The 17,282-nt window shown below is 37.7% G+C and overlaps 1 protein-coding gene across 1 annotated transcript in view; it reads right to left on the minus strand.

Annotated features, from left to right (window-relative positions):
- The window catches only part of DCC (DCC netrin 1 receptor), a 957,719-nt gene that overhangs the window by 351,666 nt on the left and 588,771 nt on the right, over positions 1–17,282 (minus strand). The window contains exon 7 of the mRNA XM_081150263.1: positions 15,391–15,511. Coding sequence (XP_081006389.1) covers positions 15,391–15,511 — 121 coding nt within the window. The remainder of the gene's footprint in view (positions 1–15,390; positions 15,512–17,282) is intronic.

Raw genomic sequence — 17,282 nt, forward strand, 5'->3', positions numbered from 1 at the left:
TTTTGATTTTTTTTAAGTCAGTGTTGCCTTGGGAAGATTATTGGAAGAAAAAGTAAAGGTGAAAAGGATCTTAGAATTGCTCTCTAGCAGAATCTGTACTATAAGGAGTAAGAGCAGTGTTACAGGGCGAGGTAGGTGCAGAGCTCACTGAGATGTAGAATTTAGGGACCCACAAAAGCCGATACAAAAGGAAAAACTAGAAATGAGAGAGTAGACACCCAGTGAGGCAGGTCACAGAAGGCAGATATTACTAGGTAGCTAATCCCAGGACAGAAGCCAGGGGCAATAAAGTTAGAATATGTATTTTCTAAAGCAAAACAAACATTTTACACATATCATTTAACAACTACAAGAGTGAGATATCCTTAAAGGTTCTAACAAACAAAGGCCGATAAATAGAGTTGAAGCAAAATACCCATTATTACTAGTAAAAAATGTCCTTCATATTGCCTTTGTTTAGTAGGCTGCAGTGATTCGTTAGTGAACAAAAAAAGTTATAAAGATTTTTTATATTTTTTTCTCCTTTTTTTAAAATCCTCACCTGAGGACATGCTCTTCCATTAATTTGAAAGAGAGAGAGACATCAATTGGTTGCCTCCCATATGCCCCAACTGGGGATGGAACCCACAACCTAGATGTGTGTCCTAACCAGGAATCAAGCCCACACCCATAACCTTTTTGGTGTATGGGATGGAACTGAGCCACCTAGGAAGGGTGATTATATATATATAATATATATATTTATTTAGAATATATATATATTTCTTTTCTATTTATTGTCAACACTATTACAGATATCTCTCATTTCCCTCTTTACCCACCTCCACCCAGCTGCTGCCCACACCTCCATCTGGCCATCACCACACTGTTTTCTGTGTCCATGGGCTATACATATCTATTCTTTTGCTAATCTCTTCACCTTCTTTTATCCAGTGTCCCCCCTCCCCCTCCCTCTGACCTCTGTCAGTCTATTCCATGTATCCATGCCTCAGGTTATATTTTGTTCATCAGTTTTATTGTTCATTAGATTCCACATATAAATGAGATCATATGGCATTTGTCTTTCTCTGTCTGGCTTCTTTCACCTAGCATAATAATCTCTAGAGCCTACAATTTTTCCTCTAATTTATATTCCTCTGATTTTTTTTTTTAAGTCACGGTAAACAAAACTCTACTGTACATGAAAGTGAAAATTAAGGGAAGTAATTTTAGAATATAAAATGGTTACAGCAAAAGACAAACAAGTCTGTTGGGGGGAAAAAGTCTCTTTGGAGAGTTAAATTTTAATCACCAGGAGAAATGATTAATAATAAAGCTAGATTCAGTCATAACTACATAATAGTTTTTGTTGCTATGTTTGCAGTCAATTTAAAAGGTTAGTTTATATATTTTTAGATGTGGATTAGACTAATTACTACGTTTAGTGCTTTCTGTTTTAAAAGTAGAATGAGCTTAAAGACCCACAAGAACTGTAATGCATAAATTGTTAAGGACAGGTTGTTTAAAGAATATAATTGAGAGCCTCCATTGAATCTCCTGCAGAAATAAAATTCCCATTCCTGCTGCATGGAGACCAAAGCTTCTCCTTTGACAAGGACAGATTTTACATTACACACTCTTGCATTATAAATTACCATCCTTGATAGCTGGGCTCCCCTGTCTATGGTGCCTTAGAGAAATCGGACAGACTGTGAGAAAGTGTACGTTTCATGAAGCTAAACCCCATCTCTTAACCATCCCCAATCCCCACACCCAAATTTCCATGTTTCAAGAGAGAGGATAGTAATGTGAAGACACTGTTGAATTTAATTATAATTACAAATCTTAGTAGCCATTCCTAGAATGACTGGCTGATACTGTTATCCCATCCAGTCACCAGTGACAATTGCATCAAATTTGGCCCTCAGAGAGAGGGCAGGTGGGGGCCCGGCTAAGAGAGAAACCTCTCTGGACTCATTTTCAGACTTGCAAGAAATTAAACTTTAAAAATTAGCTGTATACAGTTTAGGCTAAGTAATTAATATTTAAATAAGGTAGACATGACTTTCTTGAAAGAGGAAGAAGAGGAAGCAGGGGTCTTTTTTTGTTTAATCCTGTCACTCAGAGATAATGTATTAGCACTGCTGTCCTATAGAGAAGGTGCTTCCCCTAGGACAGGGCTGGAGATTCTAAATCAGTGTTTTGTTTTTGACTCTGGGTTTTTAAAATATCTGCACGATAAAATGATCATAGACTCGATTCCTTATCATTTTTTAAAGAAAACCCCCTCATCGTATCAAAAGGAATCTACACATAGGTATATAATTCAAGCCTCAGTAAGCAGATGCTTATTTCCTAAAGCAAACAAACTCTGCAAAATCCATTTGCAAACTCATTATATAAATCCACATTAAACGATCTGGTCTATATTTAACACTCTAACAAGGATAGTCAGGGTAAATTAAATGGATTTCATTCGTAGGTGGCGAACAGCCAAAGTTAGTCCTTCCACTTTTAATTTATTTCTCAGTTGTAATCTGTGTCTGCCACAGACAGAAGAGACAAAGCGGAGAGAGAAGAAAAAAAAAAAAGTGATCATTTTTACTCTTCTGATACTTAAGGGCTAATCAAATCAGTATGTTCTTGGTGGTTATCTTATGTTAATGCAAAATCATTCACCTCATTATCCCAAGATGGTGGTACAATGAATTCTGTCCTCAAAGCTGGGTAAAGTATGTCCAGCAAGGAGGCATCATCTCATCAGCAGGAGAACGATTCATTTATATATCATCAAGGAACTTGGAATGAATGGCCTGACCCTGTCATACTCCCTGTTAAGCTTTTCATTACCATCAGCAATGCCAATAACTTACAGAATTCCTCTCAGCAGCAAACGCTCCTTTTCAATTCAAATGCAAACTGCTAACCTGTTCCTCTTCCATATTATTCTTTGAATGGACCCTACTCTCCATGGTCAGAGTTGCTCTCAGTTCAGACCAGAATTGTTTCCCTCTGGGAATGTTACAAAATATCCTGCATTCACCTGCCCTTCTGCTTCACTCTATTGGATATGCACAGCACAATATTGCTTTTCAGTCAGACGGTTAGTTTTGCCTGTTTTAGTAACAAATTTTTCACTTATATGCCTTGAGATTTTTTAAATGGCTACCTCCTTTGCTTCATCTTTTTACTATATCATAGTTTATACTCAGCGTTATCAATTAACCTGGAAAAGAAAGTACTTGCCTTTCAGGTTCCAGGCCTCCTAATGAATAATTGAGAGTCTGCCCTTGTTAGACCCTTCACCAGATTCTTGAAATGCAAAGGCAAGGAGCCCTCAACAAATTCACGTCCAGGCTCTTTCTGTCATCAAAATGCACTTGGTTTCCTGGCCTTCCACATTTTTTTAAAAATTTTATTCTCACCCCAAATTATTATTATTATTGATTTTAGAGAGAGAAAGGGGGGGGAGAGAGAGAGAGAGGGAGAGAAACATCAATCGGTTGCCTCCCATACACTCCCCAACCTGGGATCAAACCTTGCTATGTGCCCTGACCGGGAATCAAGCCCACAGCCTTTGGGTGTATAGGATGACACACCAATGTCCTGGGCAACCCAGCAAGGGCTGGTCTTCCACCTTTTGAAAGTGATGGCTTTACCATCTATTTTGTTAAATCAATAATCTAGGAATTATCCCCGATTCCTATCCCATCTGTGCATATTAATAGTAATCTCCATGTTTTGAAGCCTTTCTAAGATAACTCCACTCTAATCTATGTGCTGTGGTAGATAGCCTCATTCTCTCCTGCCTAGCCTACTGACATACCTTTCTAATTAATTTTGCTATTTTCAGTCCTTCGTCCTGCCACTGTCAACGGAGCTCTTATCCACACGGCTTCCGGAGTTGTCTTTCAAAAACACCAATAGGAGCACGACTATCTTTTACATCTTAGCCACTGATATCTTACGTAGCCTAGACAAAAGGTCCAATTTTCTTTGCATATTCTACAACATATTCTGTGATCCAGCCCCTGCATCTCCCTCCCATCTTCCTGAACCATGCATGCTTTCTGAACATACAGTTCTGCTTCTGTGCGGTTTCCCTAGGCTTTGGGTGAAGCATTTCCTCTACCAGTCATTTCTTTGCCCTTCTGGACAGCCTGGCAAAATCATATTCAGACTTCGAAGGCCCTCTCAGCTCAGATGTCACATCCTCAGTAATAAGTCCCTCCAATTCCCATAGAAAGAGCTGCTTAAGCCTCCTTGGGCTACCCTTGCATCCTATATTTACATACTCCTGGGACTCAAGGCAATGATTTGTTCTGCTCCAAACTTCCCTATCTGAATAGCAGCTTAAGCAACCACTTAGCATCTGCATTTAGAAAACAGGGATAACTTCTTCTGGGGTAATGCTTTATGTGCAACTAACTGCATACTCTGTATGAGCCTTTGTTGTTGTTATTGTTCTTGATATAAAAAGTAAAAGGTTTTTACCACTTTACTCAGTTGAATTTCCCTACAGGCCATGTTATCCTTTCCTTGGCCAGCGTGTTAAAGACCTAAAGTATCTGATCAGAACTGAGCTCAAAGGCTCAGATTAAATAATGAGAAGTAAGGCTCACATATGAAAAGAAGGCAGGTGGTCTGTGTGTCATAAATTGGACAAGGAATCATGAGATCCAAAGGCTTATGTCCAGGCCACTGATTCTGTTATCTCATATCTCTTTCTATTCATGAAATCAAGAAGACAAGAGCAAGGTATAAAATAAGCTACATAGTATTTCTCTTATTGGATTTTATTAGGAGAAAACCAATTGGAGAAGAATTTTCTCTGTTCAAAATAGTTTATCCTACTTTTGTACATTTTGATACATGTACACTAAGTTGACCTCTTTCAGAACTAAAGAATACTTTATCTGATTATCAGGGAGATCTTTATTCAAATACAGACTGGGACAGAAAAGCATAAGGAAATATTGGAAACTGCTTTTTCTACTTGACTTTCCTTGCTGTATAATGATGCATGTTTTATTTTGAGCATGGGTTATTTTTTATTTCAAGTGAATTTTCTTATGGTCTACGATATATCAAACTCAGATAACACCTAAATAAATAAATACGTTTTGTCAATACGGTCAGGAAAGTTAAGAATCTATAGATTCTTGGTGGATTTTGATCAACACAAGATAGCAGACAGCTATGCATAGCACACACTAACCATTTAGGCTTATTAACTAATTACTGTGTGTGGTTGTTTTTTATGGAACTGCATTATCGGCTAAAAAAACCTATGAGTAGATACTCTGTGTGAAAGAAAAGTTTCCTTTTTTAAAAAATCTTTTTTTTTTTTTTTTTGTAACCTAGAGCTTTTCACTTACAGCTGGGAGCAAAACAAAACAATAAGTGAAAGAACGTTTTAAAACAATAGCAGCCTTGTCATTCTGCATGAAAAGATGTACCACTGTGCTCTTTAAACAGGGGTAGAACAAACAAATGCTATACCGGGCTCTATCTGTGTTAGAATTTAAGGAGCACTAATACAAAGAATTAAGCTTTCTTTGAATGGCATTTACCATCTCTAATTTGCATCCACTTTTATGAGTCTCTATACATTTTCTGGGTGTTTAATAAATACAGGATAATTAATACACCATTACAAGTTGCTGTGTCTTAATTATATTTGGTAAGATTAAGCCTGTCCAATTTGTTTTCATTTAAACTATGGATTCCTGGATAGCAGAAATTGTGTGACACCTTTAAGACTCGTTAGATGCATTCTACAACTGGCCCACACTTAGCAATAACCCTCAGAACAATGGGAATTTGGACAGGAATCATTTGGGTGGCAAACTGTAGAAATCTGAATTAATTTCAAGCTCTCCTCCGTTATCAATAATTCCCAAGCTTGTCTGAGTAGACACAAATAAATGTGAAATATCACCTGTTAGGATGGTTTACCTATGGCCCGTTTTGCTCAATAAACTTTATTTACTGTCTTCCATCCAAGCATGTTTTTCTCCATAGGTTGGGGCCCATTGACACAAGCAAGCCCATCTGCAAGCAAAGATAGGAACTGACCTTTCTGCTTGACCAAGGCTGCACCTGCAAAACATCCTGTTTTCCTCCAAGACATCCTGTTATTCTGACAATTCTTCTCAGCCGGTGGATGCAACACTGGCCCTGCACTGTACCCTATCTGAAGTCCCTATAAAAGAGAGCTTAACCCCACTTTCGGGGCTGACACCATACTGTTGGTCTCAGCCCACTGTGAGAGGATGCTTCAATAAAATTTTCTAAAACCTCTCAAAGTGCTTCCTGGTCTGGTTCCTCTCGGCATCCACCTAACATCTCCCATTTACCTGATCCTGCTCCATGTGGTGAACAGAATATGGGTGGACAGTGACATTACGGCGCAATGGCTGAGACGGTAAGTGCAAAAGTCAGACTGTGGGGCCTAGATAAGTTAGTTAACTTCCCCATTTTTCTCTCACATACAACACAGGGAAAATAGTTGTATTCTCTTGAGATGAATCAATTAATATGTGATTGTAAAGCTCTAATTCAGCCTGGTGCCCACCAACAAAGATTCAACAGTGGTTTTCAAGTCAACCACCTCCACGCTGTAGCTATGTGACAATTCATGTTACCTGACCTCCATGAAGCACAGTCCTCTAATCTGTGAAAAGACGATAATGATCTATCTGGATCGATTATCATAGAAATGAAAGGAACGCTGCATATAAAGGCTTAGCACACGGTACCTGATGCAAAAATGTTCTTGAAAATGCTATTCTCCTCTGTGTTTCCTTTTCCTTTGTGTTTATATAAATCTTACTCAAAATAGGATTGATTATAGCTCGTTGACATGTTGTTTTCCATAAGTTAAATTGGTGCTTACTTTCTTATGTTTCTGTTTCTCATTAGATTGAAAATACTAAAATACAAAAGCGTTATCTCCAAAGGCTTTTAAACAGTCCCAAGGGGCAAGAGAATGCTCCAAGTCATTTATTTGAAAGATGAAGTCAAAGGCAAATCATACATTTGTAAAATCCCTGCCATGTTTTAGAATATAGTGATTGCTGTACGATCTCTTTGCATCCAAGTATTTTGATTTCTAAAATAAAAATATTATAGTAGGGTTTTTATTATAAATATAGAGATAGGTTTATACTTAAATTTAAATTTATTTTGAAAGTTAGGACTTTTAAAAGACCAAGCTTTGTAAGCTTGGCATGTAGGTTCACTCAAAATAAATGGCTGCTATGCCATAGCCTCACTTAGGAATAGCTCGTAAGGAGAGCAATAGAGAGCTTTTCCCAATAGGCATAGCACTGGGTACACCATGCGATCTACCCTAAATGAAAAGATAAATAAAGAAATGACCTAACATAAGAATACATATCTATATCTATCTATCAATTGATCTACACACACACACACACACACACACTCACACACACACACACACATAGAGAGAGAGAATGAGATACTAAGCAAGATCATATGGCTTGGCTAATAGACCAGGGTCTGAAGGAGAATAATTGGAAGATCAGGAGCAAGTATGTTTCGAGAAGAGGAAGGGGCATGGGCCCCTGGGACTGAATACCAAGTGAAGAGGTCTTCAAATCACATCTAAACACCAGATTGCACCGTCTATGAAAGAGGCACTAACCAATCAATTAGATGGAGCAATTTGGCCAGCTGAAATCAGCCAGGCTTCAGTGGCAACACAAAAGGTGTATGAATGAAGAGGCCATCATGGAAGGATGGAGCCTAGGCATTGTCCAACGGCATGGACTCAAACTGAACAAAACTGCTGCTCCTTACCAGCAGCTACTACTACCGCCCTACGGCCAATCTACCAGATACAGAGACAATTGCAGAGCAACCAACAAAACGCCATTTCCTGAGGACAGCAACTAGCCTCTTGGTGGCATGTTGTTTATATTGGACCCCTTCTACTTGGGAAAGGGCAGAAATTCATCTTGATTAGAATATACACATATTTGGCTTTTCCTATAGTTGGGGTGCCAGCCCCAAGTACTAACTGAGACCTCACAGAGTATATGAGCCACCAACATGGGATCCTGCATGACACTGCAAAAGATGAGATGACTCACTTTACAGCAGTAGAGGTATGGGCATGATTCCATGAGCATGAGATCCACTGATCCTATCATATACCACTGAGAAGCTGCTGACTTGATACAGAATCACTGCAGCTTCTTGGAGGAGCAACTGAGGAATGATTAGAGATAATACCCTAAAAGAGCAAGAGTGCCTTCCTCCAGGGTACAGAATATGCCCCAAATCAATGACCAGTATATGCTGCCATATCCCCAACAGGTAGGGTAATGACTACAAGAGATTGAAGTAGGTGTCCTGCTTGTCATCATTCCCAGGGACCCTGTTGGAGAATCTGTGTTTTTTGTCTCTGCAACTCTAGGCTCTGTGCACTGGGAAGTCTTAGTTCTCATAGGAAGAATGCATCCATCATTGAACTCTAGGCTGTCACTGCTACCCAGTCATTTCAGGCCTCTTGTGACAAAACAACAGCACACAAAGCAAGAAGAACTACCCAGATCATCAGGAGGAGGTGGGAAACAGGGGAGACTATGGTTGGCATTCAGGTGATCTTCTGCAACATCTCTTGGTACACTTTCCCAATTTTAATAGTAAATAGACTAGAGAGGTTCTATGACCTACAAAGGCACAGAACTTAGAGTCATCTGCCCAATAAGCCACATAGGCCAGTAGAGATGCTGGCTTAGGGTGGGAGGAATCCAGATCTAGTAGTAGGAGGAAAACAATGAGGGTTCCTTTCAGCTTTGAGATCAGTTGAAGTTACACTGGTGGGGGCTGTACTTATCCCATAATCTTCCTTTCCTTCCCCACCGGCAAGGAGACTAATCTGTATTCTGATATAGTTATTTTTACAATATTTTACCTGAAGCAAATAGATGTGAGTGGCACAGGGGAGGAATGTAGTGGATAGACTGGAGCACCAGCCAGATGGCCCTTTCAGGGCTGTGGTATTCATTCCTCCCCCTGGAGGGTGTGGCAGTGGCCAGTGGTTACATCTCAGGTAACTGCTAAGGAGAACCACTATACTCAAGGTCACACCCATCTCTGGGGGTAGAGTAGCCTGAGGAACTATCCCAACTTCAAAGCTTCGTGTGGGATGATTAGAGGCCTTTGTTATGTATTGTAATTCATTCCTTCAATTCCTTCAAAGGCTGTACCTGAGTGCCATTTTATTGTACCTCTATCAATGTTGATATCATCACTTTGATAATCAGTTAAAATATACTATATAAAGTTAGCTTTAAATTATATGTACCGCCTACTAATTATTAAGTGGATATTTTAAAATTCTCTAATAATATATCAGAAGGAATATATATATATATCTATGTGTGTGTGAACATACACATCTATTATCAAAGGATGATTTGTAAGTAAAAGGTAAAAATATAAAAACATAACAAGTGTAGGATTGAGTTCAATGTAAAAACAAAGATTCTTCTTTTCTACTTCCTTACCATAAAAAAACAATAAAAAGATATGGAATAACACCCTTTGGTGTGTTTACTACCAAAGTCTGATGTGATCAATATTTATGAATCTATCAAGTCTTTCATATTGTATGAATTTATAGTTATTATGGGTTTCAGGATATTTCATATTACTGTAGAATTCATTTCTAATTTCAAAGTCTGCCAGACAGCCATATCCCCTCGATTAAGGACTGAGCTAGCTTCCTACTTGCAGCACATGCCGAACGAAGGACAAGGTGAGTGACAAGCCTTTATTTGCTGAGAAACCTCTGCCTACATTAAACCAAAATGAGCAAGTCATTAAACGGATACTGTAAACCTTGCAAACCTCTCCACCAGCAATCGTTTCAAAACAGACCTTTCCCTTAACCTTGTCCACTGGACTAAAACCCCTAAACTTTAAATGGATACTGTCATTGAACTATTTATTAATATTTTTCATGGAGAATGGAAAAATAGGCTAGAAGAAAGCTATTGTTATACCATCCCAATAAATACACCTGCTATTTTTCTTGAGATCAAACAAAACAACTGAAGACTTTATAATTGCTAACATTTGTACAACAATTTACAGCCTACAATTCACTTCTACATACATTTACTGCTCTAAATCTTTGAGACAATTATCTACTGAATTTTACTGCTGAAGAAATGGGGACTTGGAAGGCTAGGCAATATTGTCTAAGATTCTGTTCATAAATATATTATATATCGCAATATGTTTTTTAAATCTCTATAGGTAAACTAGAGAATGATGTAGAGATTAGATGCATCCACATCTCATATACTCAATAAATATAGGGCAAAAGATCAAATGACTGATTTATACCAAACTTGGGTCAACACTGACTCCTCAGGGAAAGAGCTACTTTGAGTGTCAACAGTTCTCTAAAGGAAAGGAGACTGAGGTTGAAAATTAAAGATCATAGATTATCTTTCTTTTATCTTAACCTTGACAAGCAAAAATAATTTTTCAGTGGATTGAATAAATTCATAGCCATATATACTGAACTTAATGACCACCTTACAGAAATTGGTTCTGTATCCTGTTAGCTATAGTTAATCAGTAAGGCCTGTAAGGGAAAACGTTCTTGAAAAATTTATAGCTAAAATATCCCCACGCTGGAATTATGTTTCAAAAACACTAAGCTGGATTCTTGTTCATTTTAGACTCAATGATGGAACTCTAAAGATAATTTATGTAGTTTGAATGAACATCTCAGTTTGTGTGAGACTGTCTAATGGCTGATTTTTTAGTTTGGGTCATCCATATACTGGTCTAGTACATGGAAATGACTCTTCTTAATTATTTACAGAACCCCAGGAACAACTGGATCCCACAAAAAATACAACTGAGCATTTAAATCATAGTAATCGTTCTCCTATTAAGAGATAAAAATTCAGCTTAATTGGCCACCAGTGACTGAGGCCAGATTAAGAAGTACATCCCTTTAGCTTTAGTTACATTATCTTTTATAGTTGCTTATGTGCTATTAGACTGATAAATTAAATTCTAACATATCTTGAAGTGATAAGACTAATCATACAATTTTTCATTGATTCACACAATTCCACAAAAGTTACCATGTTCAAAGTCAACATTTGAGTAAGAAACACTATAATTAGTTACAGCTAATTCAGTTATATGGGTGTGCATACAAATACTCCCCTTGTCCATCTGGATTTCAAGGCATTCTTCTTACATGGACAGGGAACACATTACAAAAATAGATGCAAATGACTTCTGATTTTATGCCTTAATGTTCATGACCAGACTTAAATACACTTGCTAATTTTAGGTTCTATGATATACTGCCTTAATAAAATGTGTAAAATTCAACATCGTATTTAATCAGTAATTTTTTTAAAATATGATTTTATTGATTTCAGAGAGAGGAAAGGAGAGGGAGAGATAAAAACATCAATGATAGGAGAGAGTCATTGATCAGCTGCCTCTTGCACACCCCCTGCTGGGGATCGAGCCCACAACCCAGGTATGTGCCCTGATCAGGAACTGAACCCTGATCTCCCGGATCATATGTTGATGCTCAACCTCTGAGCCAGGCCAGCCAGGCTTAATCAGTGATGTTTTCCCGGGAAGCACAACTCAGATTTTTCTAAATGCCTAACCAGTATATTTCCATGGGAAACTCTACTTTGTTACAATGATGAAGGAAATGAACAAAACCAGCATTAGAAAATATTCAATATTAACATAAGGCACATACCCCATATTTATTCTATCAAAAGCATGATATGGTATCTTGCCCAAACAAAGCTACATTTAGGAAATATTTATAATAGAATCTCTTAATTTGCAATCATATATCCTTTTGTGCAAAGTAGATATGAATAATATATTATTTTTTTCCCTAATAACTTTAGTCTATCTTCACCCATTTCTGTCATTAAATTAAAAATATTCCAGACTACTTATGCCTCAATCATAGCTGCCTTCCCAGCTCCCTGTCCCTCAACTGCCCTGCCCAACAGTTAGGTATTTCTGATTACCTTCCATAGCAGACCACTGCCAGGAGCCTGAATGCTATTCAGCAGTAGAACCAGGAGAACTAACTCAGAGATAACTTAAACCTAATATCTACTGATCTTTTCTGCCTTGCTACTTACACTCTTGCTCCTCAGCACCGGAAAACTGTTAAAATTTTCCCCCAACTACCTGAGTCTTCTTAATTTAATTACCGCCTGCCCCAAATCTGGTTTACTGGATGGTGACTCAGGGTAATTAATTCATTAGCATCTACTGTGCCAACTAGATTCTAATTTATTGCTTACTTGGCTTGGAAACCTGGCTACTGAAATTTCTTATTCTTATGACAACTAACCCATTGATTCTTGACACTTTTTAGCTGGACTATTCACTGAACGGTGGACTTGGAGCTACAGCTAGTCTCCTTTATTTGGAAAGGGGACATCTTAATCAACGGCCCCCTGCACAAAAATAAATAGATTAAATAAAACAAACAACAATAAAGCTTTTCTCCATTATTAGATGAGATTAATAGACAATGCAAGTGATATAAAGCACTTAAGCTATTTTAACTTGCATTCATCACCCCTTACCTAATATAGCTGAGTATTTTTTGATGTACATACAAAGTCTTAAGTGTTCAGGAGGCCGTTGTCTGTGTGTGCAGGTGGGTATGTGTTAGGCATAGAGAGATAGGAGGCAGTTTGAAACTGTATATGGTGTTACAGTGTTAGATACACACATTATTGATAGAACTTTCTATAGTATAATATTTTTATATGCCATTGAGCATCTTTTTCTTTATCCAGAGGAACCAGGTATATGTCTCACATGCTATAGTGCACACATTTCAATATTTTCCCCAAACTAATTTTCTGAAGAGGAAAAATAAGTCATTAACTTAATTTAATTTAGTAGATAATGTTTAGTTCCTAAGTCACTCATTGCTAAAGGGAGAATAGCTAACTATATATAAAACAGTATGTTGGAACATCGTTAGGCTTATGTAAATATCCCACTAACAGACCCTGGTTCCAAGAGGTCGTGATGTGTGCTTCATAGAGAAGCAGACCGTGACAGATGCCCAGAGTAACTCAGCTGCAAGCCTGTGGACAGGCCAGAGCTGAACAGCTGGGCAATGTGGGTCCACAGTGTGCCTCAAAATACATGGTGGCTGTTTATTGTTAAAACCTAAACAGAGAGGGCTATGTCCTTCCCAGCATGGCCAGCCTTGGTGCTGAATTTACACGGTAGCTGGCTTCCCCACCGTCTGTGCACACAGCCCACACTGCATCTCTGAGGGACTGGGGAGGCATTATTTGAAGACCTGATTGAATAAGCCAGGAAAAAGCAGTCCATCATTTACAAGGGGGCACGTGAGACGGTCACCATTGTGCCCTGTCAGGCTTCTGGATTTTTGTTTTTATTTTCTTTTACTTTCATTCTAATCCAATGCCAAATATAATAAACACCAACCAAGAGTGTAGAATCTACTGACAACACTTTACCATCTAGATGGGAAAAGAATGAATTGTTGAGATTCTCTGAAGCTTACCCTATCAAGGAAGTAAATGATGCTTCTGCCCAGGGGAGCCTCGCTCTTTTATAGCCACATGGACCAAATGTACCAGGGTCCTAGTGGAGTGCAAGATGCTGATAATAAAGGGCTGCCTGTTGGTAGGGTGTAAGTGACCTTAAATATCTATAATTGGCTTATTGAATAAGCTGAACTACTGGAATATTATAAGGAAACAGTTTTATTTTCTCCTAGCATCCACTTTCAAAGACACCCTGTCAGATCAATTTCTTACCTCTGATAGCAACTTGAGACACATACACACACACAATCTGTTCAAGGGGTTTTCTTACTGTCTCTACACCTTGGCTTGGGGGGGAAATACCATGACAATCTCTAGTCCTATGGATTCAGAGAATCCTCCATCCTTATGGGCAGTTGACTATAAGATGATCACTGGGACTCTTTGGTGAGTCCAACAAATCCTAAAAGAATGTATCTCATACTTCTCTTTGGAAATATAGGATTACTTACCTTGCATTTTCCTCAGCTTTATGGCCCCAGCTGAACATCAATGGTAACTAGAATTCTCTTGTTCTGTGACTTGAGTGGCAGCCAGCGTTGGCATCGCTGTGGCCCTACCCTCACTGCTAATGAGACTGCACACAGGTTTTAAACTATGGCTCAGATTAGAAACCTTGAGTTTAGAGGTTCCTTTTCTCCTACTTATCCATTACTGTTTCAGCAGAAGAGAAAGTCCTGAGTCGCACAAATGAAGTTACCCTAACGCTTAAAGCACATTAAGTGGAGAGAGAAGTAGTCTATGAGAGAAATCGGTGATCTCGAACAGAAGTTAATTACCCCTTTCCATTCCTAGATAGTGCCTTTACTCACCTGGGACTGTTGCTTTTTGTTTTAATAAGGAAAAAAAGAAAAAGTTATCCTTGTAAGCATTACCAGAGCCTGAGTCTTCAGATCATTGATTAGAGATGCACAAAATATAATGTCTTGGTAGCCACTTAAGTGATAAAGGAAAGACTATGTCTCATAAATTTCAGCTACTTTCTACTAAACTTACTGCAGGGAAAGATTAACACAAAAGTGAGTCATGTCAAGAGGAAAAAAAAATTGTCAAAAGATTTGAAATTACCATAATCAATAGATGATATAAAACTTTTCATAGAAGGTATTAATACTGCTTTAAAAAAAGGAATAAATATTTTTACCATCTTTAGTGTTACAACATTTTAAAGCAGCTAACCAGTTTGTTTTTTATCTTTTTGGTTTTTTTTCCTGATAGGAATTGTGTTGTTACAGAGATATTACATTATGTGTCTAATATAATTTATACTAGTTTTGGATACACCACTATATTAAACCTCCAAAAGACTAGAGAACAAAATAAAATTAAAATTTTATTAGAGAAAAAAGGACAATTTATCAAAATCTGTTTTAAAAAAGAGAAAAATAGTTTTATGTTCAAGAGATGATTTCCATTTTTCTACCAACTACCACTGATTCAAGATCAGTGTATACATATGTGTATACATATATATGCTCATATATGGGAAGGGAGAAGGTAGTCATTTAGTGGTTGTTGTCTTACAACCAGAGGTACCTGTTATCCATGATGAAGACTATATCTTGCTAGATGGATGTATATATAGATAAATTTATATATATAATTTGTTAGAAAATATGCCATCAATACACAAATGTATAATTGATTAACTAAGTAATTAATTAATTTCAAATTGGCTTTGAGAGATAGGGGAAAGGATATAGATTTTACAAGCAGACCATGAATAACTGTGACTACAGGCAGCAGAGCAATGCCCCCTTCCTCTTACCAGGCTTCGGGACAATAAGCTGTACACTCGTCTGGGCATTTCCAGCCTCATTTTCAGCCACACACTGATAAAAGCCTTCATCCGACTTTACCACTCCAAGGATACGTAAGTTGCTTCCTCCCTAGAGAGAAGAAAAAGTAAAGTGAAATATTTTAAAAAGCAAAAAAAACTAACTCAAAGTGACAAAATGAACATAAATTAATTTCAGTAAAATTGCACAGAAGAAACAAGAAAGGAGGCCGTGAGCATGCCCAGCCCAGATATGTCCTGTGTCACAAGGACACTGGGAAAGCCATAGATTCCCAATATTGTGCTGAATCCAAGGGCATCCAATCAACCTAGTTCTACAATAAAAAAATATACTCTCCAATATGCATGACATCCCCACATCCAAAAGAGCAGCAAACAGAAAACTCTTCTCTTAGGTATGGAAGACACAAATGTCAGCAACAAAAGAAATCTCATTCTTTGATTTGTCATTGAAGAGGCTCAGGTTCAGCAGCTGCTGGAGGAAAAGACACAGAAAGAAACAGAAACATCCATCTTTGCAGCTTCTAAAGGACAAGAAATCTAGGTTAGATATTTTCTAGGATTGCTGATTGAGAAAAAAATGTCTGAAAACCCATTTTAAATTTTAATTGCTTTGACATGTACCCTTTTCAGAATTTTTTTTTAGGGGGTGCGTATGGTGAATATTTTTACCCACTGCATCTTGTTATATGTCCAAAATGTTTCACCTTCAGTAATCAATAAAATAAATTCAGCAACGTTATCAATTTATTTTAAATAAGTTGAGCCACCATCTTTTCCAAGGATGGATGATAAAATGATCTGAAGATAACATTTAATTATACTAACTCAGTTTATCTTCCATATTAGTGTAAGAATTAGTTCAGTAAGTGAGACGTGTTAAATCACTTTCCCTGAAGTCATTAAGAGATAAATATTGCCTCATGGGGAATTCTTAATTGTTTTTAGTGTCTTGTAGTCAATTCTCAGCTGATGTAAAATTCTTAGATAAAGCTGACTAACTTCTAATTAAAAATTCTCATATAAATTACTATTTGTGCTAAATGTTACGTATGCAACAGACACCAGCTCTCTGATTTCTGGAGCGATTGGGGAAATACTTTCAAGCACAATTTCATGTGAATGGGGCTCCTACCATTCATTTTCTTTTCACCTTAAGAAAAGAAACACTTAAATGGGTTGGCTGTAATGAGTCATTCTGGGAGAAAGATTATTATTCAAACTGTAGAAAAATATAAATGTTGCATTTTATCATGAGTCCTTAAGGGCACTCAGTAATTTCTTTTATGTGCAAGTAGCATATATTTTAGGCATATACAACAAGTTGCCCCTTGGCAGGTCATTTTTAATTCAGTGGTAGTAGAAATAGCTCTGCACTTAAAGGAACTAATGGATTGGTGTGGCATTCAAAAGTTTAAATTTTCCCCTTTCTTACTCTATCCCTAACCAATTAAACAAATGCAACTAAAAGTGAAAAAAATAAGTGGTGATAAAAGTGACGGAAATGTTTTATGGATTTATTCCTTAAGGACTCTTATAGGATGGCATCATGCATGCAACAAAGAGGTTATGGGAGTTCCTGAGAGTTGACTGATCATGGAAGAGGAGCCCAGCATTGAGAGCGGGTGTAAGGCCATGGAGAAGGTTTGTGCCCATCCTTGCAACGCATCTATTTTCTAGTCTCTCTCTATGGGGACACCTGGCTTAGAAGACCACTCTTCTTTGACAGGGTCATGCCTGCATCTCAAACATGAGATGTGAACCTAAAATTTCTTTCTTTAGCTGCAAAAGTTCTTTAATTTTTGGAAAATGCTTTTCATATATCTCCTATGTTCATATAGTGAATTCAGAACCTCCAAGGC

The sequence above is a fragment of the Miniopterus schreibersii genome (genome assembly GCF_964146895.1).
Source record: "Miniopterus schreibersii genome assembly, chromosome: 10".
Classification (NCBI taxonomy): Eukaryota; Metazoa; Chordata; class Mammalia; order Chiroptera; family Miniopteridae; genus Miniopterus; species Miniopterus schreibersii.